Source organism: Rhinopithecus roxellana, chromosome 5 (assembly GCF_007565055.1).
Source record: "Rhinopithecus roxellana isolate Shanxi Qingling chromosome 5, ASM756505v1, whole genome shotgun sequence".
NCBI lineage: Eukaryota > Metazoa > Chordata > Mammalia > Primates > Cercopithecidae > Rhinopithecus > Rhinopithecus roxellana.
Window position 1 is genome coordinate 10,835,331 of NC_044553.1, and position 17,328 is coordinate 10,852,658.

Below are 17,328 nucleotides of genomic sequence, written 5' to 3' on the forward strand. Positions count from 1 at the left end.
AATAAATTGGCTCTGTCTGGGCAGCAGGCAAGGACAACCCATTGCGTGGTTACAAGAATGCACCCATGCTCAGAGGCTAAGTGCTTACAAATGCTTCTTGCTGCTGAAAAGTGAAAAGGACAAAAAGACAATAGGTATTATTTAGTGAAATTTAAGAGCTGGCTGTTTGAGTAGGTTGTGGCCAAATTTGATAAATAAGGAAGATATAAATGTTCCCATGCTTGGGCCAATTCTCCTTGTGAAATTCTTAAAGACAGGAAGGCATAAACTACTCCTTTCACAATCATAACAAATTGTGACTTACAACATACCCAATCACAGGAAGTACATGGCAAACTCTAAAAACTATGTTATTAGTGATTTGTATTCATTCAGTAGACACCTATTAAACACATACCATATAGTACAGTTGGTAATAAAGGTAGGATGGGTTGTCAATGGGTGTTTAATACATAAACTATATTCAAAAAAAAACTATATTCAAAAAAAAACCTTCAATTTGATTTCTTAGGAAGTACGCAACTCTCCTAACTTCTCTCTTTGAAAGCAAGCGTTCATCGTTTGAAATAGCTCTCTCTGTCCCTACTATTGTTTACTGACATTTTCTACATTTTAGCATCAGACCAAGTTTAAAAAATTTTTATAACTTGATTATCTTCTCCTTCCACCAAGCTGCCAAATGACTCCTGTTTATTTTGCCTCTCAGTTTGTCCAGATAAAGTTTATGGGCTCACACAAATCTAGCCAGGTAGATACCAGTAACTCCAAAGGGGGAAAGAGGTGAGTAAAAAAAGAAAAGCTGGAAGTCTTTTAATGTTAACATTTTATTTAAACCAGTACAAGCACCATGCTTAACAAAAGACTGTCCAAAATAAACATGCAATATGAACTAGCAGAGACTGAAACCACAGCTTAAGAAGTTGTTCCAGTTGTTGGTTTTGTTAAATGATGACAGAGAACTGTTAAAATTCACAAGACTAAATCCATTAATGTTTCAAGCCTCCTGAATGAGATTATATTGGACCATCTAAATCAGTGGGAACTGCCCTGGGATGTTAACGATCTCAAACAATATTCAAGTAATTATATGTATATGAATTATATTCCAAAAAGCAAGAAAATACAATTTCTATCACAAGTTTACTGTATATGAGCACTGATTTGAAATGTCAAATGGCATAATAAAAACAAATTTCTCAAGAATATTCAGCTTGGGACCATTGGTTTTAAGTGGTCTAGAAGAGTATTACATTCTTCCAGAAATACAAAATAAGATTCGTCCAGAAATGTTTGAAACACATCCTCACAAAAGTTGTAATGGCTCAAACTCTATCGATTCCAGTATTATCAGTCTATTGAACAAATAGGAAAAGCAACCATAGTAAGAATACTTCAATTGATAGAATACGAGTTACTCTCTACTTCCACCAAATATCAGCATTTAAACTCTTATGAAAATATCTATTCATCACTAGTCCACATATGGATTAATGACATTGCTCAGGTTTTAAAAGTAGCCCAAACATTTTTTTAAGTACACCTTCCTTAATATCTATATGGGTTGGGGGGAAACAGCCAAATTTAATTTGGCAATAAACTCCCCTAACAGGAAATTTTTAGCTAAAGTGTCAGACAAGGATACAGTTTATGGCTACATTTGACTCCTCAAAATAGGAGATAAAAAGGGAGGGAAAAGTGCTGACACACATTTTGCTACACAGATTTAGTAATGACAGTAAAAAATTTAGCAACACGCTCTTAAACAAGAGTATGTTTAACTGCACTAGGCATTTAGTAAACTTTTAGAACTAGACAATTTGAACATTTATTTTAGAAGTCAATTAAACACAAACAGTCAACCAACTTTTTTCCTAATATAACTGCATCAGTACCAGAACAAAGTGATCACTATTCGAAACTCAGACATTTTGGAATTTCAGCATAGTAACCTGAGAAGTTTTCTTTGTATGTTTTTTGTTGTCATGGAAACCATACTAAATAAGACTGTGATTACCAGTTGGTTCTACTTTGACATTAGATGCTATGCAGAACTTATGCAGGGCCAACAATTTCAAAACTGACTTAGAAGACCACAAAGGAGGGTCCCAGGAAAAAAGCTGCTGCCAAAATGGATTAAGTTTTAAGGCTGAATGGGAATAGTTGCACTAGAAAGATACGGAATGTAAAAACTGCAATTATGAAATATGGAGTTATTATTTGGGAAACGGCAGAAAAAGACACTAAATAGGAAACATACTTGAAAAGAACAATGCAAAATTTAGTAAGATGAAAGGGAAATCTATACAAATGTTTGAGCACACTTTAGAGCATGGGATTTGTAAAATCTCCCCATAGAACAGATGGAATATAAATGTTCTACTGATCCTCTAACCTCAATCCGTTGTCTTGCAAAAAACATATTATTAATTAGGAGTCAGACAAGCTCAAAAAAGCATAGTTTATCACAGCTCTTTGCTCCTGTTAAAGAGAGTAGGGGAACTAAGAGTTCTAGTGTATGGCAGGTCAACATTATCTGACATTATGGAGGACTTCTAAATTTAAAAACAAACAAAACTAAAACATGCAAGACAAAATAAGGAACTTCATTAAAAAATACATTCTTGCAGCACTAGTTTCTCTTATTGCTGCAAATCAGGTGAAACAAAACCTCATTTCCTTCATTCAAAAACATTAAAAACACTCTCCACTCACTTGGATTACATTTGCATTTCTACAGAATTATATACATGTTACTCTCCAATATCAAAATACCTGTTTAAAGAATTCTTAAACTTCCTGGGTGAGTTTTCTCTCTCTCTGGATATTGGAAAAAAGAATCTTTTCCCTCCAAGAACCAAAACAAACACCTACTCTAGCACTTCCTCATCTCCAACTTTCTATTGCTTCCTGACTTCTAAATTAGTGAAGCCAAACAGTGTTGGGAACAGAAGATGTTCTATTCAATATCGCGAAAATTCCAACCATCTTTACTTCTCACAGAAACCTCAAAAATAAAATGCAAAGAACATATGAATGGAAAACATGCCAAAATTTAAATTTTGCTAGTTTTGAGACGACTAAGATATTCTTAATATAAGAATACACTCACCAAGTTTGGTTAGTCTTTAGAGTCTCTAGACCTATTATCAAATTCATGTTCAATGGTTACTTATGTATTTGTTTTTACAAGTATGCCAAATATCAGAATCCTTGCTTTATGCCAAGAGTACCATCATCTAACAAAACTGGTTTAGTTAACTATTCAGGCATCCAGTTCAGAATATCTTCTGATATTTAGGCTATAAGATGTGATTGCTATTGAAGTGTTAATGTTATTAACTATGGCCAAAGTTTTAAGATAATTTTTTCCTATGGCACAAAACTTACCACAAGTATACCCAAAATTATAACTCTCGACTGCCATATATTCACCAATGCAAGCAGATAGTTGGAATTTTTAAAATATGAAGTTGATTTTGTTACAAATTTCAGATATACACATTAGAAAATTATTTTATTTGGACCCTTTAAAAAAGTTATTATTTTCACCAAATCTGGAATACTGGCAGTGTAAAAGTCTTAAACTAACTTTAAAGCTAACAAATCAAAGGCACAGTATTAACACATTTAAAATAATTAGTGTTCACAGGACATTAAGAGGTGCTTTATAAATAAAGTGTTATTAACCTAGATTCAAAACTGTCTAGAAATGACATAAAAGGAATGAAGCCCTTGATTATTACAACCCACTGATTTCTAAGACTAAGATGCTATTTTCCATAAGGAGAAAAGCTAACAGTCATAATTCTATCTTAAAATCTAACTCCCTGACCTTAAAACTGAGTGATTGATGAACATAGTTTCTAGACTTGATTAAAAAGATACAGGAAACCAAGTAAGATACAGAATTCATCAATGTACTTGTAATGCAGGTTACACGAAATTATTTCATGGCTCAATACTGGGTCACTCAATTCTTTGACCCCAAATGAATTTCAATGATTTGACAAGTGATAATATGCTATTTTCATAAATAAACTGCTAATATCCAGTATTTGTCAAAAGGAGGCAACTGTTGTCTCTCACAATCTAATATATCCACTTTCCAATGATGTCTGTAAATAGTAACAAATTCTGAACCATAAGTTATAGAAATTAGTCACAAGAGTGCAAAAAGTCCCTGGAGAAAAGTAGTCCACCTAACAATTACCAATATAAGGAAACACTTTACAAAGTTTCATTACTATGAAGATGATTTCCTCTTTGTTCAAACTTTGCACAAATGAAGAATTTTTCTTTACTGCAGGAAACAAACTGTAAGTAACAGTGCATTTTTAGGCATAAATAAGTATTTATGTCTGGTTCCAGTACGGTCAGGTTAATACATAAATACTTTAGAAACACAGAAGTTCACATTAGTGGAAAAATCCAAGTTTCTCACGTAACCATTCTTCAGTTAGGTCTTCAGTATTTCTTATTTCAAACACCTTTAAAAAAAAAATTAGGTCATACTTTGACATTCCAAAAAAAAAAAAAAAGCAAATATTTGAGGTTTTTTTAATATATTAAAAAAATATTTTTTTTATATATTTGAGTATTATATCCCAAATTATTTTTGGTTATATATTTGAGTATTAAATGCCAAATTCTGCTTGCTTTCATATTGTTTATGACTTAACCTGTATAAATCAGATATACCTTTTAGGTAGTACTTCACTTCTTTTAAATGCTAAGTACTCAGTTACCAAAGTACAACCATCAAGACAGCATTAAACCAAAACTCTCTCAAAAGCACAAATCCACAAATAGTCTAAAAGAGCAGTTCTGTAAATCTTATCTCCTAGAAGACATCCCAAGTATACACAACTAAAATCAATCTAGTTAGGAACTGAGGAACATACGCTGGTATTCCGGAGTCTGAATGTCAAATGGAAATATTGGATGGAGATCAGTCACAAATCTCTATCAAGAATCTGAGTCAGGCCCAGAAAGTATAATGGCTATAGAAAAGCAATGTATTACAGCAGAAAGGATGGGATTTGGAGCCAGATGTGAATCCTAAATCCTAGACAGAGCTAAATCCTAGCTCTGTCTAAATTTACTGTTATGCAACCCTGAGCAAGTCATTCATCCGCTAGGTCTGTTTTCCTATCTACAGAATACCTCACAGGGCTGTTGTAAGGATTCAATGAGATTATCTGTGAAAGTAACTTGTAAACCGTAATGTCTCAACTTCAGCACTGCAGGGCATTCCCAGGATTAGAACAGACTCAAGGCTGGTAACAACAGCTCCTTCTTAACTGCCCAAACTGTTAGAGCAACTCCAGTGCTCCTGTGTTACAAATTAGGAAAAAGTAATGTCTATAAAGCAGTGGTAACAATCACATGGGCTAAGGGGAAACAGCAGAGGGCACTTAAAGGCATTCCAGAGTTGATTTATTAAGCACCCAAGGGGAAAATACTGATGCTGTTCTTAAAATAAAACTTGAAAGGAAATATTGTCTGACACAGTTTTAGCAATATAATATTCTATTTCAAAACCTTACGTGCATATACCTTTTCAACTCAAACTAATATGTGGAAGTTATATAAAGTTTGAGAGCCAAGTACCTCTCTTACCTTTAACTTTCAAAAATACCATAAAATAGGGACATGTTAAATCTTAAAGCAAGTTCTCATATAAAACAGAATGTTCTAACTTTATTAATATTCTCAACAATTTTATATTTGGAAAAATACAATTAACTGCATAATACTGAATTTCAGCACAGAACACGGTTCATTTTAGGCTATGGTGAAGGGTTCCGAGAAACTTCAATGCTGACCTTTATCTATTAGAAATTACCTTATGGCAGAAAAAATAACTTTCAATAGATTTAACAGTTACAGTGGCTTTCTAAAACTGCCTATATTTTGAATGTGATTTCTTCCAATCAACTTACTCAAAAAATACACTTTGGTTCAAATGCTTCTATCTTGTTCTATTTCCAGTTAACAAAAAGCTTTGGCTAACTTACTAATCTGGTCTAAATAACCTTCACCTGCATAAAAAATACTCCTTTAGACTATTTTAGCTATTGCTTTATAGCCTAAAGGAAAATACTGTCTCAACAAGTCAAATATAAATACCACCTTGGTTAGTTCAGCTGTCTGGACTAGCTTATTCTTACTCCCAGCATACATCATCTGTTGTTCAGGCTTACATCCTGGAAAAGAGAGATTAGTGTAGAAATGAGACATAGATTTTGAGAAAGTTATGGGTTATCATTATTTTTATTTTTTTAAATGACACATTTAGGATTTCCTTTGCTATTGAGTTTACAGAATGTATATGTGTTGCATTTTGAGTCTTACATTGCACACTGCCTACAGAAAGAGACAGTTAAGTTATAAATAAACAAGAACAAGTCTACAGGTTGGCAAAAATAAAGATTCTAGACATTTGCAGATCCTGACTTTTAGAGCCTTGCAAACAATTAAAAACTTTCTGCACTATCTTAACTTTAACACTAAATATCAAGATAAATTTTATGGATGACTAAAATACACAAGGTTTTGGGATGGTAGCAGACCAGTAGGGCAGGGAGATCTGCTCTGACAAAAGCTTCCCTCTGCTGATATATTAAGTTAAAAATATACTGCAGTATATTTTGAGTGCTAAGTAAATTATACCAATTATAAAGTTTGGAGAATAGCTCAGTGAGTGCAGTTTTTATTGTGGGCCTGAACAGTGGTGACAGAAGTTCTGGTGATAATGAATTCCTTAAATACCAGTAACCCATTTTAATACCCAATGTAAATTACTCTAGGACCATTCTCAAGATTATAAGCATATCACTGTTAACTACTATTTAAAAGAAACACAAATACATACAATTATATGTGAAGTTCACATTTTTATAAGATTAAAATATAAAAAGAAAATACTTCTGATATATTAAAATGTCATCAAGTTTCAAAATCCTTAAAATATATGTGTGATTTGAGTCAACAATTACATGTCTAGAAATTTAATCCTAAGAAATAAGTTCTAAGAGATGATACTTCGTTCTTTCTAGGGATGCATGCACACAGGCACATGGACACACACAGACACAGACCCTCCTCAATTTAGGTTATTCAACACTGTCCATCTTTAAAAACAGCATAAAATTTGTCTAGTATAAAATGGCTTAATTGGATCCAAGTCAAATATGTGTTATTTAAAGAAATTCACTTACCAACAGGACTGGAGAAAATAAAGCACAGAGGATATGAAACTCTTCCATCATCATGTTGATATTTATAACTATACACAATGAAGGTTTTTCTCAAGTTAAAGAAACCAAAGTTACTGCTCTGAGACAGGTATTTACCAACACCTGGGGAGCTACTGCGCTGCAAGTTTCTGTCCTAGTCTTTTAGACCACACCTTTATTACTATCTTTCCACAAAATTAAATGGGTCCCAAGGATAAGTTATAAAATCACATACTCTCTCAAAAAAAAATAACTTTTTAAAGTACAGGTTTAATACAGATTATTTTCTTCTCAATTTTTATTGTACACACGTTATAATAAAGGAAATAGTTTAAAAAAGAAAATTATTCATCCCATGAATAAACCAACTTTTCATTTTTCCTAGTCTAGTATACTCATACATATTTTAATTTGGCTGTGATCATGACACAGAAGGATACTTTCAGATGTTTAACAAATGAGCTCACAAACAGGTCTGATCACTAAAGAATAAATCTTTTAAAGCACAAAGAAAAGGATATCGAGGTTGTCGTTCAGGTAGTTCATCTTTAAGTTCATCTGGTGAAATGCCCTGGTACCACAGAGAAAAGCAACTTTTAAACATTTTCTTACCCGTAAGTCCTTAAGAGATACACCAAGCACCCATTCTACTAACAGTTATACATTTATTACCATATGCTACAAAATAAAATTTTATCTTACTAAATTATACATAAACTCGGGTTACTAAATTCTCAATCCAATCAAAGCCTCCTTCTGTCCACTTGGTCTAGCTCCATTTATTAACTAAATATGGGGCTGGGAGGCACAGATTGTATGCTTATGTTCCAGCTGTCAGGAAATACAGAATGACATAAGCCAGTATCTTAGCAGTAAGAAACAATGTCTGATTTCAGAAAAAAGAACTCAATTCTTTTTACTCTAGTTACTTAATTTGACAAACTAGATATTTAAATTGTAGGGTTTTAGGTTTTATGTACTAGTCAAGCAACTTAGAAGCAACTTATAAAGTTGACTCACTTCTTACTCGGTATACAACCCCAACTTATACCACTTATTACACTGGACTTCACTAATGCTTTTAAAGAAGGTAGTTAAATTAGCAATATAACATACTACACAATTAGCACATGCTTTTATGCATAATGAGCATGTATTTAAAGGAGGTTCAAAACTCGTTTTAGAAGCACATGTAACTAATATAGCATCTTTTGAGAAATAATAATTACTTAACTAGAAAATTGTATTTAGTTCATTAAACAAACCTCAAGCTCCTCATCCAGTACCACCAGGCGTTTATCCTTGTCAATCTTCACTAAAATAAAAATCAATTATGAGTAAGCTGGGATTCTAATGTGACCTTGATCTACCCAACCCACACAATCTCAGCCTTTTCAGACATCTAAAATTAAAACATCAAGAAACACAAGCATAAAACTCACTCACAGTTTTAGTTTATGGTTTATTAGCTAGCTTTGTTTTTCAAGCAGTCAGCTTTTAAAAGCTTTTACCCATAATTCCCAGTACCTAATTTGCTTACTTAGAACTTTATGTTAGTTTCTTACATTTCCTGTGTATATGAAGAACTTTGTAACTCAAATGCAACTTCTAGATAATAAGGTCTATATGCAACATGGTCAGAACTGCAAGCCTGAAAGGATAACTGTACCTGAGACCATGATATGCAACACGGTCAGAACTGCAAGGGAAAAAGTGCCTGATCAGGGATTAAAATAGAGAAACCTCAAAATTCCTGGCTTCTCCAAGGTCAGGATTTCATGGCACAGTATCATTATTCTGAGAAAGTGAATAACCAAATAGAAGTGATAGATACTTTCAAATATATCTAATGTAATCCAAAGCTATATCCAAGTAAGTTTAGATACTCTATGCCTCTATTCTTTCCTGGTGGTTTGGCAAAGTTGACCATGTTTGATTTTGCACCAATTTCATAGTAAATCTTGTGAGATATAATATAATCTCAAATAGTTTCAGCTTTTGCAGTAAAATAGCACTAACACACATTCTCACTTTGATTTTTTTTTCACTTTTAAGAACCATATGTCAACATTGTAGTATTTATTTGTAATGAAATCAGAATTCATGACAAGTTGTCATGACCTCTGATTATATCAGATCTGCCAGATGCATCTCTGTTAAGCATGGTCTCTAGAGTTTTACATTTTCACCCCCTCATCCTTTCCTCATCTTTCTAAATCACTACCTACATATTAAATACTGCCTATGAATACAAGGGAAATCTGCATAATGTCAGATATAGCTCACAGTGGGAGAAGCAATATGCAAATCACTTTTTCCATTTTCAGAAGACAGTGCCAGTGCCACGTAAAAGTACTCTTCCTGAAACCAGAGTTCAAGTCTACAACTGGAATAATGCCCAAAGTCACTCTGCACACAGTGCTGAACTTTGTCATTTTAGGTGTAGGCAAAGGTTTCTTTTGAGGATGAATGGCCAGGCTGTTTTTAGTCCCCCAAGAAGGATGGGTTGGATGGGTCACTGCAAATGGGAATCCTCATTACCCAAGGACCAAGATGACCGCCTTCTCCAGAGCTGTACAGGCAGCTGAGAAAAGGACTATGGGGGAGGTGGGACAATCCACCTCTGTTCTGTGACATTAGAATTAGCTGTTACTTATTTTTTAAAGTGATCTAAAGGTGGTGGTGGGGAAATGAAACAGAGGAAGTAACATTGCTTTCTAAGGGTTCAGTTCATGCAATGTAGCTACAAGATTAAAAACAAATTAAGACCATGTAACTTTGAGGCAATCACTTTTAGCTTACTTATAATAGCAGCATTGTTTGTTTCTTTGCGAAAACGAAACTTTCTCAGCTTTTCCACTAAATCTTCAGCAACATCACAAACAACCAAAGACTCACTCTATAAAAGAAAAAAAAAAACACATATAAAATGCCATGACTTCAATATATGTACATGTTAAAGTTATGAAACCTAATACCTTTATAATGCATACTGACATTCACAAATGTCAATTAAGTGAAAGCATTAAAGGAAATACACGAACACTTAAAAAAACTTTAAAATCAACCAACCTTTGGATCTACACTGCTTAATCCTACACATCTGTTCATCTCATATATGTAAGGTATACTTTAACTTTCTCTTTGGCTAATGAATGTCTCAAAAACCAGACACATAATAATGTGCAATGTCATCAGAATTGGAGAGGAAGGCAAGAATATAAGGAAAGTCAAGAATCACTGTCTGCTGTTAGAAAGGAAGTCAAGCATACTATTTTTATACAGTGAAGGAAGAACAAGAAAATAATCTGATTATACTTAGAATTAATAAATTATTTTCTGTCCTTACAATTACAGAGGAAAAAAACAATTCAAGCAACGTAAGTGTTAAAAACCCCATAAGAGTAAAGACCAATAATATTTTATATTATAATTAAATGATTATGGAGATATAAAAAAGGGCTACTAAGAATGTGCAAAAGAAATAAAAGCACAGACAAAAAAAAAAAACATTGCAATTGATACCACAGAAATACAAAGAATCATTAGAGACCATTATGAACATTATACTCTAACAAAATGGAAAACCTGGAAGCAATGGATAAATTCTTGGACACACACAATCTACCAAGACTGAACCATGAAGAAATAGAAAAACTTGAACAAACCAATAATGAGTAATGAGACTGAAACAGCAATAAAGTCTCCCATCAAAGAAAAACTCAGTATCTGACAGCTTCACTGCTGAATTCTACCAAAGATTTGAAACACCACTTCTACTCAAACTATTCAAAAAAACTGAAGGGGAGAACACACCTCCAAGCTCATTCTACAAGAACACCATTACCCTGATACCACAATCAGAGAAGTATACAACAAAAAAAGAAAACTATAGGTCAATATCCTTGATGAACAGAGATACAAAAATCCTTAACAAAATACTAGAAAACCAGATTCAACAACACATTAAAAAGATCATTCACCATGATCAAGTGGAATTTGTCCCAGGGATGTAAGAATGGTTCAACACGGCCAAATCAATAAATGTGATATATTATATTAACAGAATAAGAAAAATCATATCATTTCAAGAGATGCTGAAAAAACCATCCTTTCATGATAAAAACCCTCAACAAATTGGGTATAGAAAGAACACACCTCAAAACAATAAAGGCCATATATGACAAAGCCATAGCTGACTGCACACTAAATGGGGAAAACTGAAAGCCTTTCCTCTAAGTTCTGGAGTAAGACAAGGATGCCCAGTTGTACCACTTTTATTCCACATAGTACTGGGAGTCCTAGCCAGAGCAGTTAGGGATGAGAAAGAAATAAAAGACATCCAAGTTAGAAAAAAAGAAGTCAAATTATCCTTGTTTACGAAAACATGATCTTATATTTAGAAAAAGCTAAAGACTCCATTAAAAAAAAAAAAACTGTTAGAGCTGATAAACGAATTCAGTAAAGTTTAGGATACAAAATCAACATACAAAAATCAGTAGCATTTGTATACAACAACAGGAAACAATCTGAAAAAGAAAGCAATCTCATTTACAATAGCTATAAAAAATCTAGGAATACATTTAACCAAAGAAGTGACAGATCTCTACAATGAAAATTATAAAACACTGATGAAAGAAATTGAAGAGAACATACAAAAATGGAAAGATATTCCAAGCTCATGGATTACAAGACATAATATTGTTAAAATGTCCATACTAACCCAAAGTGATCTACAGATTCAAGGCAATCCCCATCAAAATAGCAATGACATTCTTAACAGAAGGAGAGAAAAGATCCTAAAATTTTTAAGGAACCACAAAAGACTGTGAATAGCCAAAGCAACCCTGAGCAAAAAGAACAAAGCTGGAGGCATTGTAGTACTTCAAAATATACTACAAAACAGTAGTTACCAAAACAGCATGCTCCTGGCATAAAACCAGACACACAGGCCAATGAAACAGAATAGAGAACCCAGAAGTAAATCCACATATTTATAGCTAACTCATTTTGGACAAAGATACCAAAAACATACACCGGGGAAAGGACAATCTCTCCTATAAATGGTGCTGGGAAAACCAGATAGCTATATGCAGCATAAAACCAGACCTCAGGCTGAGCGCGGAGGTTGAGGCGGGCAGATCATGAGGTCAGGAGTTCGAGACCAGCCTGGCTAACATGGTGAAACCCCGTCTCTACTAAAAATACAAAAATTAGCTGGGCGTGGTGGCTGGCGCCTGTAATCCCAGCCACTCGGGAGGCTGAGGCCAGAGAATCGCTTGAACACGGGAGGCGGAGGTTGCAGTGAGAGCTGAGATCGTACCACTGCACTCCAGCCTGGAGACAGAGCGAGACTCCATCTCAAAAACAAAAACAGAAAAACAAAAACAAACAGACTGCAACTCTCAGCATACATAAAAATCAAATCAAAACAGGTTAAAGACTTAAATGTAAGACCTGAAACTACAAAACCACTAGAAAAAAAAACACTGGGCAATTGCTTCAGGACACTGGTCTGAACAGATTTTTTTGAGTAAGATCTCAAAAGCACAGACAATTAAAGCAAAACAGACAAATGAGATCATATCAAGCTAAAAAGCTTCTGAGAGGAAAGAAAACAATCAACAGAGTGAAGAGACAACCTACAGAATGGGAGAAAATATCTGCAAATTCTCCACTCAACAAGGGATTAATAACCAGAATATGTAAGGATCTCAAACAACTCGATAGCAAAAAATCCCCATTTAGTTCTAATAATAGTTAACATGTATCAAACCCTATGACAGAAACACTGTTATATCCTTTACATAGATTTCCCTTTATGCTCAAAACAATCTCACGAAACAGATACTATTATTACTCCCATTTTGCAAGAAACAAAGGTTTAGAGAGGTTAAGTATCTTTCCCCAATTACACAGCTAGTGGACCCAGGATTCAACCCAGGTAGCCTATCTTAACTCACTCTCTTAACCACTACAAAGGAGTGGTGACAGATTGGATACTGGGGTTGGGGGTGGGGTGTGAGTAAGCAAAAAAAAAAAAAAAAAAAAAAAGGGTTACCAAGATAACTCCTAGGCTTCTGGCTTGTATAACAGATTGTCTTGTATAACACACAGAAGGCCAGGTTTGAGGAGAAAGGGCATGAGTCCTACTTTGGACAAACTGAGGTGGCTCTGAAGTGCCCAAGTGGAGGAAAAGCTTCCCAGGGAATGGTAACTAAATATTGAAATATTAATATATAGATCTGAGGCCGGGCGCGGTGGCTCACGTCTGTAATCTCAACACTTTGGGAGGCCAAGGCAGGTGGATCACTTGAGGTCAGGAGTTCCAGACCAGCTTGACCAACATGGTGAAACCCTGTCTCTACTAAAAATACAAAATTAGGGCCGGGAGAGGTGGCTTACACCTGTAATCCCAGCACTTTGGGAGGCCGAGGTGGGCGGATCACGAGGTCAGGAGATCAAGACCATCCTGGCTAACAAGGTGAAACCCTGTCTCTACTAAAAATACAAAAACAAAATTAGCCGGGCGTGGTGGCGGGAGCCTGTAGTCCCAGTTACTCGGGAGCTGAGGCGGGAGAATGGCGTGAACCCAGGAGGAGTTTGCAGTGAACCGAGATCGCGCCACTATATTCCAGCATGGGCGACAGAGCGAGACTCCCATCACAAAAAAACGAACAAACAAAAAACAAAACAAAATTAGCTGGGCGTGGTGGCACATGCCTGTAATCCCAGCTTGAACCCGGGAGGCGGAGGTTGCAACGGGCCGAGATCGCGCCATTGCACTCCAGCCTGGGCAACAAGAGTGAAACTCTGTCTCAAAAAAAAAAAAAAAAAAGGTACATACAGATCTGGATTGGATCTCAGAAGCAAGGTCTTCTGAGCTGTAAATTCACAAGTCATCTGAATATAGGTGTTAACTGAAGCCATAGTTTAGGATAAAGAATACATAATGGAAAATGAAGGATTAGGATGAAGCCTGGGACTCCTTCGAGCATTGTCCAGGGTAAGGAGAATAGTCTGCAAGGGAAATAGACCAACAGGAGAAGCAGGAGGAGCTCTGTATCCCAGAAGCCAAGGGGGAAGAATGAAGGAAGGGAATGCTTTAAAAACAAGAGAGTGTAACACACTGGAACGCAGCTGAAAAGTCAGAGAAGATGAAAACTGAAAAGAATCCATTCGATTCAGTGACCATGACAAGATATATTCGATGAAAGTGGGTTGAGAATTGAGTGGACGGGCAGAGAGAGCAGTGTTTTGTTGTTTCTAATGAAATTTACGCATATTAAAAAACCTAATGGGATGGATCCAAAAGGTCCTTGATGGCGATTTATTTAATTCTCCACTTTATTTTTATGCTTGGGGTCCATCCCATGTAAGAACAGAAGCCAGAGCCCCCAGAACCAACAAAACTAAAGCTTTAGACAATTACTTTAAGCTCAGTGCCAAAGCTTTGGGTCGAAAGGTTTCCAACTGCCATAGGAAAGCAAAGATAAGGAGAAATCCTCTGTAGGAGGCTAGGGAAAGGAGCAGACAGAAAAAGCTAAGGTGAGGCCGAGAGAATTCAATCAGAATTCGAGTCCTCCCCCAAAACGCCGCCAGGTGGAAGATGCTCGAGGCCCACCAACCCCTGGAACCTGGCCACGGCCCTGGCAGGGAAAGCGGGATCTGGGGGAGCCCTCCGATGGGGCAGACTCCTTTCCCTTCAATCTACAGCTCAGAAGCTGAAGCCCTCCATCCCGAAGGGCCTTCGAGGGGCCTCCCCAACCCCCCTGCTCGCGGAAGCACCCTAGTCCCACGGCCAGCTGGGCGGGTCCACCCCGGGCCCGGCTGGAGGATGCTGCCCTGAGGCGCGGCGGCGGAGGCCAAGTACTCTGGCGGAGGGCAGTGGCCAGCCGCTGGGGCGGAAGCGGCCGCCGAGCCCTCCCGGGCGCTGCCCGCCGCCGCGGCTCCGGAAACCGGGAAAGCCCAGCAGGTCGGCTTGCCCAGCCCTCCGGCCCCCGCCCTCCCAGCGTCAACTCACCATTTTCCTTCCGGCCGTCAGCGGCCTGTCGCCTTCACTCGGGCGCCTTTAAGAATGGCACAGTGGCCGCCTCCCTTCCTGCCCCGGCGCCTGGCCCAGTCGCCCCCACCTATGAACGCGGCCTCAGCGGGCCGGCACGTGACGGCGGACGGCAGGAGGCGCGGCTCAAAATTAGCCAGAATGCGAGCGCCCGATTTTTCTTTTTCTTTTTTTTTCCCCTGCGCCCTCTACAGGAGGATGCTCTGCCTGGCTGCAAGTGAGAAACAAACCCAAGGTGCATACTTAAAAGTCATGCCAGTTATCCGGACCTTATTAACAGTCTTCAAGCTCTGAGAGCATGTTCATGGTGACATCAATGTTTTCAATGGTAAATGTGTGTACTGACCGCAGCCTACCTTCCAAATTTGATCTCCCTCAAATCTAGGCACAACTCCTTTCCTCCCACCCTCTCCAGAACCCCACCTCTGACCATTGCTGCCTTCCAGGACTTAGTTAATACCTCTCTCTCTCCCTCTCTCTCTCTCTCTCTCTCTCTCTCTCTCTCTCTCTCTCTCTCTCTCTCTCCCCCCTCCCTCTCCCACTGTCTCTCTCCTTCTCCCCCCACTCCCTCTCCCATTCTCTCTCTCTCTCCCTCTCCCTTTCTCTCTCTCTTTCTCTCACACACATTTCTTCTCCCTCTCTCTCTCTCTCTCTCTCCCTCTCTCTCTCTCTCTCTCTCTCTCGTCTCATTCTGTTGCCCAGGCTGGAGTGCGGTGGCACAATTATAGCTCACAGCAGCCTCAAACTCCTGGACTCAAGCAATCCTCCTACCTCAGCCTCCTGAGTAGCTGGGACTACAGCCGTGTGCCACCACACACCCGGCTATTTTTAAAATTTTTTTGTAGAGATAGAGACTCCCTATATTGCCCAAGCTGATCTTGAACACCTGCCTACAAACAGTATTCCTGCGCACCTCCCAAAGTGCTGGGATCACAGGTGTCAGCCACCATGCCCAGCCTCTTTTCTCCGTACAAGTTATTTATTGAAGTATGAATGAATGATGATTGGTGCTTCAATGAACACTCTTATGGGCCACTGCCTAAGTAAACATCAAGAAGTCTCTGTACCAGAAGCAGACTTAGTGTAACAACCAGATTAGAGGCATGAGCCACCACACTGATGGGGTGGCCTGCCCCTCCACACCTATGGGTATATCTCATCAGGTGGGACGAGAGACTGAGAAAAGAAATAAGACACAAAGTATAGAGAAAGAACACTGGGCCCAGGAGACCGGCACTCAGCATACCAAGGACCTGCACCAGCACCGGTCTCTGAGTTTCCTCAGTATTTATTGATTACTATTTTCACTATCTCAGCAAGAAGAATGCATCAGGAGAGCAGGGTGATAGTGGGGAGAAGGTCAGCAAGAAAACATGTGAGCAAAGGAATCTGTGTCACAAATAAGTTCAGGAGAAGGTACTATGCCTGGATGTGCACATAGGCCAAATTTATACTTCTCTCCACCCAAACATCTCAGTGGAGTAAAGAGTAACAAAGCAGCATTGCTGCCAACATGTCTCACATCCCACCATAGGGCGGTTTTTCTCCTATCTCAGAATTGAACAAATGTACAATCGGGTTTTATACCAAGACATTCAGTTCCCAGGGGCAGGCAGAAGACAGTGGCCTTCCTCTATCTCAACTGCAAGAGGCTTTCCCCTTTCACTAATCCACCTCAGCACAGATCCTTTACTGGTGTCGGGCTGGGAGACAGTCAGGTCTTTCTCATCCCACGAGGCCATATTTCAGACTATCACATGGGGAGAAACCTTGGACAATAACCGGCTTTGCAAGGCAGAGGTCCCTGTGGCTTTTTGCAGTGCATTGTGCCCCTGGTTTATTGAGACTAGAGAATGGCGATGACTTTTACCAAGCATACTGCTTGTAAACATTTTGTTAACAAGGCACATCCTGCACAGCCCTAGATCCCCTTAAACCTTGATTCCATACAACACATGTTTTTGTGAACTCAAATTTGGGGCAAAGTGGCTGGGGCAAAGTTACAAATTAACAGCATCTCAGCAAAGC

The 17,328-nt window shown here is 37.8% G+C and overlaps 1 protein-coding gene across 4 annotated transcripts; it reads right to left on the bottom strand.

Annotated features, from left to right (window-relative positions):
* Positions 1 to 806: 806 nt before the first annotated feature.
* Positions 807 to 15,519, bottom strand: GMFB (glia maturation factor beta). 4 transcript variants are annotated; one of them, XM_010372053.2, is made up of 7 exons: positions 15,262 to 15,519; positions 10,041 to 10,137; positions 8,504 to 8,553; positions 7,760 to 7,809; positions 7,221 to 7,303; positions 6,133 to 6,206; positions 807 to 4,487 (listed from the first exon to the last, which is right to left on the bottom strand). In XM_010372053.2, the coding sequence occupies exons 1-7, from the start codon at positions 15,262 to 15,264 to the stop codon at positions 4,416 to 4,418; spliced, it is 429 nt and encodes a 142-aa protein (XP_010370355.1). In that variant the 5' UTR covers positions 15,265 to 15,519; the 3' UTR covers positions 807 to 4,415. The 4 variants fall into 4 exon arrangements, with proteins under 4 accessions (XP_010370355.1, XP_030786566.1, XP_010370354.1 ...); XM_030930706.1 differs by lacking the exon at positions 15,262 to 15,519 and adding an exon at positions 10,311 to 10,577 and having other exon boundaries at positions 7,221 to 7,306; XM_010372052.2 differs by lacking the exon at positions 15,262 to 15,519 and adding an exon at positions 10,311 to 10,569.
* Positions 15,520 to 17,328: the final 1,809 nt, after the last annotated feature.